The following is an 11,648-nucleotide window of genomic DNA, read 5'->3' as shown; positions in this document are numbered from 1 at the left end:
GGGCAAGATCAGGGGTAAAGCAGTCCACCAAAGAACTTTATCGGTGTGAATAAACCTGTGCATCAAGATCTGTAATGCCATGGCTAAGAATGAGCCACCTGTAGGTATTAGAGCTCCATCTACCAGAGCTAACTCTTCAACTTCTGCTTTGGCTAGAGGTGTCCCTGTGAACAACATCTGCAAAGCGGCAACTTGGGCCTCCCTCCACACTTTTACAAAGCATTATTGCTTGGATTCAGAAGTGAGAAGGGACGGACATTTTGCTTGTTCTGTGTTACAGGATTTTTTGGAATAGGCAGGCAGGCGGTCCATGTGTGGGACTGCTTGAGGATTCTATTCAAATGGTGAGGAATCCACAGGCAGATGTATCCATCAGAGGAACAAATTACTTACCTTTGGTAATGCTTTTTCTGGTGGATACAATATCTGCCTGTGAATTCCTCACTGACTCCCCCGCCTCCCAGTTGCCTGTCTGCTCATACTGAAAATAAGTTAGTATATATTGCATAGAGAATGTTTCTTCTGAGATTTTCAATATCACTTCTGAGTAGGCTATTGACTTGGCAATTCAAATGAATGTTGTTATTTCATTAATGTGACTTGTACTGTATACTATGCATGCTTGTTGGAAATGTTGTTGGTTCACCCTTTCGCCTCGTAGGCATGGAAAAAATGGGTGGAAACTGATGCCAGCATCCTGATGAGGTCTTCTTATGGATCTGATGATGTCACGCGGAGATGTGTGGGGAGTTATGGTATTATGACATCCTCATTGATGTAGCAGAGCTATTGAGAAAAGTTTCCATGGAATATTGTGTATGGGGGTATATTCAAAAGGTGAGGAATTTACAGGTAGATAGTGTATCCACCAGAAAAAGTGTTAGGGAAGGTAAATAACTTGTTCTTTTGAATCAAAAACCATGGGAATGCCCATGTACCACCCCTTGAAGCAGAGTAATGCAAAGCAGATTTGCTCTGGTTTGCATTACTTTTTCTTCCAAACCAAAGCAAATACCAATTTGTGCTGGTTTGTAAATCCCCAAAAAGGTTTTATGTCAGGTCAGCTTTGAAAAAGTAATGCAAACCTGACTCAAAACCTTTGTAAATCTGGTCCATAGTCTCTAGCACAAACTCCATATCGTATGCATAAAACAAATCAGAACATGAACTACCCTATGCATAAACACAGGAGTCAATCTGTTTTTTCAAGTAACGTACCTGTTTTTCAAGGAACATTCTTGAAAGAAATGTACTGAATAGCAATATTTTGCTGAATGCGATTATATTGTCTATAACCCTTTACAAAATGTTCATTCTAGATGCTAAGCATGGGTTTATCAGATTGGTAATGAAATTCAGAAAACCTGAGCGATAGTCGCACTAGAGCAAAAAATGTCCATCAGCAGGAAAAAATTTCATGCTTGCACAAAAAGGTTTAGTGAGCAAAACTGTCAAATATACCAAAGAATATATTCATATATGTTGTAACCGATACATTGGTATGCAAATTATGATTATTAATATTCAACACCTATTTTTTCATTCAAGTGGGTCAATGCCCGACATGGATGCAATAGTTGGCAACCAAGAAATTGCAAGTGGACAAAGTAGTTGTCTACCTTTTCTCGGGCAGACTTGATGCTTATATCAAGCTAATGCTACTTTGGACAATAAGGGAATGCAAACTCAAACATGCTAAGAGCTTGTAAAAGTGAACTTCCTTTAAGCTAAATTGCCAGTTGCAGGAATGCTTAGATTGTACATGTTCCCTTTGATAGACAATCCTCGCTCACTCTATGAACAGCAATTAAAGACAGCATTATGAAAGTTATGGTGGTTGGCACTTTCATAGTACGAGTTACTGTTAAGAAGGAATGTTTTTAGTGCACTCTCCTGTAGTGTTTGCTCTTCCAATAAACCTTTGTGAATAAGTATACTGTAAACAGTGCAGAGCAGTGGTTCTTAACCTTTTGACTTCTGAGGAACCCCCCACCAATTATTACTAGAACATGGGGACCCCACTGAATCATAATTGGAATCTGGGGACCCCCACTGAATCCTTACTGGAATGGAATCAGGGGCCCAGGCACTTTCATTGATTTAAATCACACACAAAAACAGAAACACGCATTCATCAAACAAATACACAAATGATTAAATATTTTATTTAACTCACAAACAAATATTTAAAAAAAAATCAACATTTTAATAGGAAGGTTGGAGTGTTTCTAAATTAATTTGAGGCCACTCATTGTCCATAATATCTTCTATTTGATGCACTTGTACTGCTCCCACAAATTATTATGAGGATACTAACTTCATTTTTTTAGCCTCCAATTTCTAATTTCTTCACATTTACAGAACTTTTTTAAATGTTCAATTGTCATTCTGTTTATTTATATACACATTTATGAATCTGTTAGTATTATTTAGTTTTGTAAGCAGTCACAACACTCCTGAGTAGGCTATGCGGACCCCCTGGGGTCCCTGGACCCCAGGTTAAGAACCACTGTTGTAGAGCACCAAGTTCCATTTTGTGATCATTTGACTGTGCTTGGTTTTACTGTTTTCCTTCAGCTAATGACTAAGTAGCACTTTTTTCATGAGAATGTAAGCGGTCAATAAGATAGATAAACCATCCTTACTGACTGCATGTGGCTGAACACTGCGAATGTGTGACATCTTGTTCTTTTTTAATGCCTGCAACTCACAATACAGCACGCTTGTGGGAAAATATGTTGTAAAAATTGGTCACAGGGAATATCGGCTCTTATATTTATGTATCACGTCAAAAAACGTTACAATATTTTACAATAAGAACATGTTACCACTCCAAGTGTCACTTACAATTGCAGGTGAAATATTTTAAAATAAGATGATAATGCTCTTATATATCGAAGCATTTCCGTATACACCCAGAATTGTTAAAACCTGTGGATACATCAGTTTTCCACAATTTTTCAGGTAAGCATGCTAATAATGTGGAAGCCTTACAAAATGGCAAAGCATAGGCTCTGTTACACTTTTGTTTCAGAATGTCAAACAATTTGTTCCAAAGAGAAGTCGTGATTTTAACTACGGTTTTCTGATTCTATAATAGGCAATGTAACCCCTAGAATGGTGGAAAACATCCCCTTATATAAAATATCACATTTTAACATCATGCACCTTTAGGTCCATTACTTATAATTGGTAATTTCAAAATGTTGCTTCTTCTTTTATGAGCTAATTATCAGTCATTGGAAATCAGTATGTAGAATTCCAAATTTAAGACTGAAAATTTCAACAGCAGAGGTATCATAGATTGATATGTATTCTCAAGCTCATTTTAGAATCCACGTATAGTTTTGCTCCATTTACAACCCGCACAAATTAAGTTTATTGTATTAAAATGATTACATTTAGATGTTCATTAGGCAGCACCTCACACTATCTTTGTTCTGTTGCACAAAGATCCCTTACAAAAAAAGATGGAAATGGCACAGGCCCAGATATTCAGAACCTTAAGAGATCATGATTGTAAGCCTAAAACAAAGTAAGGCCATCCTTACCAACATTTGGTCAGATTCACAACATTTATTTGTGAGTAATTAAGTCTTACTCCTGTCTTAGGTTTGACATACTCCTGAATTTAGGGGAGTTGACAACTCAGAGAAAAAAGCTTTGCAAATGTACTTATTTGTTTATTGATATTAGGAAGCTCTTCGGACAGGGGGATTCATGCATAATCATAATAGAAAATGTGATGGATACAAAATTAAAATGAAATGTTAATGATAAGTGGTGCACTGAAAATGGGAACCTACACACTGAAGAGAATTTGTAGTACAGAGCAACCCCTCTTTTGGTTTTTCAAAACAAACAAATCAGGCCTATTAACAATAAATTTTAAAAGGAAAAACAGGAAACACTTAGAGGTAAATGTATAAAAATAAGAAAGTATGCAGTATTGTACAGTTGTGTAGACAGATTCCAAAGATTTTTCTTCAATAGACATCCTATTTTTAAATGTTACTGATTGCATTCAGTAGTGGCTGATTTCTGATGAAAGTGGTGGGGCAGCGCGGGGGAAAATAACAAAAAATAAAATAAAAGCATTCACCTGCCGCTCACAGCCTCGTCGCTCCTCTACTGCTAGTGCACAGGCTCCCAGACCCCCCTACGCCAATCCAGACACTGCTCTCATGCTGGTAATAATATTACCCAGCATGAGAGAAGCGCTGGGATTGGTCTGAGCGGGCTGTTTTGGGGCTTTCACAGGGAGACTGGGAGCCTGTGCCTGCTATTCTCTACCCAGCAACGCAGTTGGAGTTTTAGAGAGCTCAGTGCGCATGTCGATTTGGCAGTCCTAAGACAGCAGGCCAAACCGACATGCGCACTTGCAGAAGGGCCCACCACTCTTTCTCCAAATTTGCTTCAGTGCTGTTGTCATGATGGCTCCGCTCCTAAGACTCAGCTCATGAAGAAAAATAAAACAATAATAAAATAGTTATATTTTTATATTATTTTTCATGTTGGCATCTGATGAAAGGGCCGGGGTGACGTTCCTTCGCCATAATTCACGAGTCGCTGCTGATTGCGTTGTTTTGATAAAAATCCATTTAGTACTATTCTTTCAACAGTGTATTATCAGATCTTTCCTGTTCTAAATATTTAACTGTGCAGTGAAATTAACCTCTCATATGATATATTTTAACAATTTATGAAAGTCTGCCATATGTATGTGCAATGCAACATGTTCCACAGTTCAAGTGAGTTCCTTTCTTGCCCCTGCAGCATCATTATTCCTCCACAATAGATGTCCAATATTATGCCAAAAGTATCTATTTTGAGTGCTGCTGAATATATTTTCTATTGTATAAACATGAATCCAACCCAGCTGCATGAGGTCATATATTCGAATGCGTTACCAAGGCTGCATATGTGATGTTTTATTTTCAACATATTTTCAAACAAATTCCAACAGTCAACAGCCAGAGGAACTGAATATTTACATTGAATACTATACATGATGATGATTGTTTTTTATGGTATACCCTTAGTCTAGTTCATGTAAATTCTCTGTATTGTAATTATAAAATATTTCAGAAAGGTCTATAAAAATGTCAAATTTAAATATATTTATGAAAATAAAATAACATGAAAAGAGGTATTAGATATCACTAAGGGCCTACATGTGTTATCCAATGCATTAGTTCTTGTAATGAAGCAAACATAAGAAATAAACATCTTTAAACTTCACGTTTGCTTGTTTAAAAGTCAATGTTGCATATGTTCACGTTCTGTGGAACTAAGACTGATATGGCAAATTATGAATGGGTTTGTTCAGTATTTTACTCTTCATTATAATGCATGAATATGCAAAATGAGTGCAAGAATCATTTACTAATAAATCTACAAGTGCACAAAATAAGAGGTCAATATTTGCAGCAGTAGACTTGGTGATAAGTCAAGCTAATGCTATGTGGTTTTGTGCAATGAATGAATACATCTGAAATCAACTGTGCTTTGGGCTTATAACAGTTAACGTGAGGGACACTAGATGACCAGTTGCATGAAAATTTCCTGTGAACAGGTTTCCATTTTTGGATAATTAATCCTCGGATCCATCTTGTGAACACCGATTAAAGAGGCTGTCATGAAAATCGTGGTGGTCGATACTGTCATAGTAGGAGTTGCCGTTATGAAGGAATGTTCCTACTGCACGCCCTTGACGAGCATGTCCCACAGCATCACTGAACACCTTGTTTATCTGTTCTTCTGAAGGCATCCACCAATCAGGATTGGACGTACAGTGCATCCTAATAAATTCTGTAGGAGAAAAATATGCAGAATTAAACAAAAAAGTCTAAATAAATGACACGCATAGACTTATTTTAAAGAAACAACATAAGAAAGACACCTTCCAACAGAGTCATTATTAATGACTATCAGTTTGAGGGACTAGCATGACTAATTCCGACAGAATTATAGAAACAGATACAAGTTTAAGAATATTTTTAAAGTGATTTAGGAATTAAACTTGTAAGAAGAGTTAATGCTCTATGCTGGTTTTATTTAGAAAGGCATGAATCAATCTTAACAGGCAGGAGCAGCGTAAAGATATAAATTTATATATATTATATTTATATATATTATATATATCATATATATGTATATAACTAAACATCAGAGGAAGACACTGCGTGGTTTAATGCATACAATTATTTTGGTTACTATTTACTTGCATAGCAGGACATATTTCAGTATGTGAAACCTGCACTGCATTACTCCCACTTTTCCTATTCTCATTCCATTAAGTATAACGTGACACATGCCTCTTCATCAACAGACCTATGAACCCCCTGGCTTCGTACACAGAAGTCTTTTTGTTTATTTCCCTCCATTGCCTATTCCTCCAGGTTTGGGCTCCATCGCATCTGAACCTATAAGCATCAGGGAGAGGAGATGCGCTTCTTGCAACAACCCAAGGACATTCCACAACCACATTCATTTTTCAGTCAGTAATTTAGCAAGGAAAAAGAGCTTAGGCATAATGAGCATTACCATATATTATCTAGACCCTATTGCCACGTCTCCTCAGTCTGAATACATATAAAGTGAGGATATACCACACAACCATGACCAGAGTTGAACTATGTCTCAACAGAAAATTCACCCCAACAGAAAGACACATGAAACACACGCAGACTTTGTTACCCAGAAAAGTGAAGTACAAGAACCAGAACCAGAAGCAGTCCCCACTGTCATAGCCACTGCCACAGGAGGCCCAGGAGCAACGTGGAACCAAAAACAAGGCATGAAAAGTCCAAAGAGCAAGTACAGCAACTTCAGTGTCTAAGGTGCCACTATCCTTCTAGCAGAATGACAGAGAAAATGATGAGAAAGCACAGCAGCAACAGATATCCATTTGCACAGGTAAGCCACAGTCAATCCCATATTGACCAGAGCAAAGGAAATAAATAAACAGCACCTCATACCCAAAACACATTCATGCACTTCAGGTAGAACCAGACAGTTCTATTAATGCCGAAGGTAAGAAAAAACACTCATTTGCTTCATAGATTTCACCATACAGTGAAGTAAATATCGGATTGTGATTAATATTACATTTCTAAACACCAATGAGGTGAAAACAAAGATTTATTTGGTTCACGAAGGTTGTCTATATTTAAGAATACATTTGGGATGATAACTCTTTTTAATAATGTAAAATAAGTCCCTTTAAGAAGGCCTAATACTTTAGGTGAATCTAAACAATCAAGAATTGAGACTCAACTCTACTCAATAACACTGCGACTAAGTTTAAGAACAATGAGGAGACTCAATAAGATCATCTATATTTTGTCTCCCTTGGGAATTCAGTTTGCCATTGGTTATGTAAAAATGAGATGTACTGATAATGTATCTGCTGGCACAGTTTGGCGACTAAGCTGTTGTGTGGCGTTTTAGTCTCAGAGTGAATTTTCCCAATTCATGCCCTTATATAGGTACAATTCACATTGCCCTTATATAGGCATGGAAATCAATCCCTTATTTAGACATAGCCCATGCAGACCAAATACAGGCATGGCTACTTCCAACCGTACCAAACGTCACAACGATTTCTTGGAAAATCGGCTTAAGCAGTTAGGGAACTTCCCCTTGTTGAATATGATTTGTCCAAGAACTCATGTACTTTGCATAGAACAAATATTTCCTAGGGGTTATTTCCTGAAGTTATTATGCCTGACTTTACATCAATCTATGGCATTCCTAAACACCTTCAAGGTATAAATATACCTTCACTTGCTATGGCAAACTACGGTGGTTCGGCGCAGTTCGACTATCTACTTGCCCGACGCAGCTCGCTACAACAAGGGCCGAAGGAAGTCGACCCTCCAGCTGACGCACTGATCAAGAGACTGCCTTTCTCTCGCCAAGAATCCAGCTCCAGTGTTTCCAAGCTCCCCTTGCGGGGTGTTGGGAAATCGAGTCCTGAGACAGAGATACCAGACCTCCTACATTCTAAACCAAGGTATGGAGCTGATTAGGACCTAGAGAAACCTTTGGTAGATTCTTGGCAAAAACAACTAAACCTATGCTAGACAATACTTACTTCTCCCCGCGTACTAGACTTAGGTTAGGTACATTGGGGTAGGCGTATTTAGAAGCACCAGTTGAGTATTTTAGTCAATATTATTTATGTATGTATTTTTATATGACTTAGAAACCATACAATGCTTTTACAGTATTGTATTATATTATAATACTATTCTCGCTGTACGCATTATACTTTGCAGTCTGCTTAACGATTGTAGCAGTTCACTTCTCTTGTACAAGAAAGAAGACTGTTCAATAAACCTTTTTATTGAAAACGCCTGTCTCTCTATTTCTCTACAAACTCTGTTGAAACAAAGCATGCACGATTGACTGAGTGAAATACCTATCTATTGTTTCCGCGACTCTAGAGATATAGATTTCTTATTCTTGGGAAACAAAGTTGTCATGTTTTTGTGGTTGTCAGAATCTAATCCCTTCTTGTGAATTTGAGAACGTTTCTAGTGATCTCTGAGTTAGCTGGCACTCCCTATTAAGTTTTGTATATTCGATAGAGACCTAGTTGACCTCAATCCTACGTCTAATCTATAGGATATATTATTCCAGTGTGCAGAGCCTATTGGGAATATAGGAACCTACACTAAATAGCACCCAACGTTTGTGTAAGGCACTAATTTAACGCTAGATACTAAAGTAACTCAGTCGTGCTTTTCTCAGAGACCCCTTTTCCCATAAAATACTTCAATAGAGGTCTGGAGTGGGTAATGGGATAAATATCTGCCATAGCTGAGTAGGACGAAAATCCTATGTATTAGTTTTTGGTTTTTCAACGTTGAAGGATACAGTGTTCCAAAATATTGTGCACCTTATCTTTATTTCCTTGAAACTTTCTCTACAAACTTTCATTAAACAAACAAATGTCCCTCGATGACAATACCGAGGTCGGTGGAGCTACAGGCAGCAACGCCGTACAAGTTTTAAACTTTACAGGTCTCCAAGAGACCGACGATGATGCAATAATCATCCCAGAAACTTTAAGAAAAGCCATCACTATGAAACTTATAAGAAATGGCCTATCATCTAGAGGTGGTAGGGTAGTTTTTGTGATAGAGGCACACTAATATCATCAGACAGAGGTATTCTATTCATGGATAATCTTCCCTGAAGCAAATCCAGTAACAAAAGTGTTTCACTTCTACAAAAAAGATGAAGCTCCAGAGGAATACATTCCTTTCGAGGATGTTGAAATTCCACTAACATACCAAGAACATGCGCTCTGGTTTAAAGGCGCCCTAAAACATACACATCACATTACCAGGCTCGGTCCACTAGGTAGTCCCGGAGCAACATGGCTGGTATTACCCAGCTATACACCACATCCTGCCATTGAACATATGACAGATGCAGAACTATTAGTTCAACTAAAAGAGCTAATTAAAATCCACAGACAATTGGCTCAATATGTCATGCGGACCTTTACTGTCCAAACAGCAATAAGGATTCCACAAACACACCCCTTACCAGGCGAATACAAATAAAATTACACCACAGACTATACAATCAGTCATTGGTAAATTACCCGCAAAACGAGAACAAATTCCATTCTGGATAGCTCAAAAAATTACTCAAATTGAGGCAGTATTTCCTGATACTACCCCTCATGAGAAACACAGAATTCTAACAATCTGTTTACCAATGGGGATCGCACCACACCTGGAGGACTGCGACACTTGGGGTACAGTCTTTGCTGCAATCTACACCAAAACACATGGTGTTCCGTCTATGACGGTAATACCAGACGTCCTGAAACAGATTCAAAATGATTACGGGGCAGAACCTGCTTTAAATCTGGGTATGAAACTACTGAAAGATTTTAGACAGGTCTCAACAACAATATTAGCTAATATTAAAGGTGAAGCAGCATCCGTGGCATTCCGCCAAAAGTTAAGTGAATTTGATGTAACTGAGCAACCATATGAACTGGCCAGAATAATTGAAAAATCCTATGAAGAACTAGGTAGAGACAGTTTGGGTGGTAGACCAGTGAAACCCCAACTGACAAAGTCCTGAAAAGGTCTTTATTAAAAACACTCCTACTCCTCCCAAAAAGAACTGGGAGAACACTAAACAAACTTCTAAAGAGAAGCGTTCTCAATCCCGAGGTAGGTCTCCTCAAAAGGAGCCCTCTGAAAGGAGGTATAACCTCAGGAATAGTGATAATTTGAAAAAACCTGATAGATATCAAGATACTGATACACGTTCCTCTCGTACCTTTCAGACTTCCTCACAGAAATCCGAAAGAAGAGAACGATCTGAACGCAAGGAAGAACGCGTGAAGTCCAAAGGCGATCAAACACGTTCCAAAAAATAAGAAAACTCAATTCACCAAAAAGAAGGTAGCCGGTCTAAAGATCAGACATGCCGAGGATCTTGAGGACACAACTCAAGAATGGGGCATGGGCTCAAACGATGTTGGGCAGTGCAGCAGAAGTCACCATAGCTCGCAAGAACTTGAAGGATCATCTGGAGACAGTGGACTTGAATGAGTACATCCAAGTTGAAACTGCAGATACCAGGGTTAGTGTCCCACATACATTATATGAAGTAACACTCCAGATGGAGGGGGACCTGACTAGAAAAATAAGAGCACTCTTTAGGGCGAAGCTCTATCAGGGTTATGACATTCTTTTAGCTGAACAAGACTGGCCACCTGAATTTGTCAGGAAGTGCTCACATGGCGAAAACATCATTATGCCAGCTTTCTCAAACCATATTCCAATTCATAAAAAATATACCTATGCCAGGAAATGGGCAGTAGCCCAGGCTCCTGCATTATATAAAAATCATGCAGGATGGGATGAGGATTCTTCTCAACACAAAATCCAGTTAAAAAATCAACCAACTGCACAAAGGCACTACCCAGTTAAGCAAGAAGCTTAAAAATAGGTGAGGTAGATATTAGATCAACTTGAATACCAAGGGGTGATTGAAACATGCACCTCGTCCTTTGTTTCCTGTCTCCAAACCAGACAATACATATCGTCTAGTTTTGGATTACAGACATTTAAACTCCTGTTGCAAAACTTTAGCAGTACAAAATGCACACAGTGCAGCACTAATGAATAACAATGTGCGTAAAAAAATATAAAACCACATTAGATATTTCTAAGGTTTTTTTCTGTCAAAACATTGCACATGAAAGTAGGTATTTGACCGCTTTCTCAATCTTGGGGACACAGCGTCAATTCTGTCTTCTCCCTCAGGGATTCAAGAATAGTCCAGGGTTATTTTCAGCCGGAGTAATAGAGTTACTACAAACCTATGATGATGAGGCATTATCATATGTCGATGACATCTATCTAACAGACAATGACTTGGATAGGCACTTGAACGGGGTGAACACCATAATATTGGGCTTCGCCTCTGAAGGGTATAAATTCAATTTCAAGAAATCGAGAATTGCCCACTTAAACGTCCTTTTCCTAGGATACAAATTATCAAGTGAAGGCAAGAGCCTGGCAGCAAACTTTCTAGAGAAATGTGCGCTGCTCTAACCTCCAAAAACACTGAAAAACTAAGTCTATTCTAGGTTTCCTAAATTTCGGAAG

General features: G+C 38.2%; 1 protein-coding gene across 1 annotated transcript in view; it reads right to left on the bottom strand.

The window, feature by feature from the left end:
• Positions 1–2,234: 2,234 nt before the first annotated feature.
• BEND4 (BEN domain containing 4) overlaps positions 2,235–11,648 on the bottom strand; it is a 305,504-nt gene continuing 296,090 nt past the window's right edge. The window contains exon 5 of the mRNA XM_086962698.1: positions 2,235–5,811. Coding sequence (XP_086818824.1) covers positions 5,594–5,811 — 218 coding nt within the window. The 3' untranslated portion in view covers positions 2,235–5,593. The remainder of the gene's footprint in view (positions 5,812–11,648) is intronic.

This window comes from Lissotriton vulgaris, chromosome 3_1 (assembly GCF_964263255.1).
Source record: "Lissotriton vulgaris chromosome 3_1, aLisVul1.2, whole genome shotgun sequence".
Classification (NCBI taxonomy): Eukaryota; Metazoa; Chordata; class Amphibia; order Caudata; family Salamandridae; genus Lissotriton; species Lissotriton vulgaris.
The sequence above is the reverse complement of the archived record's forward strand: the minus strand, read 5'-3'. Positions and strand labels throughout refer to the sequence as shown.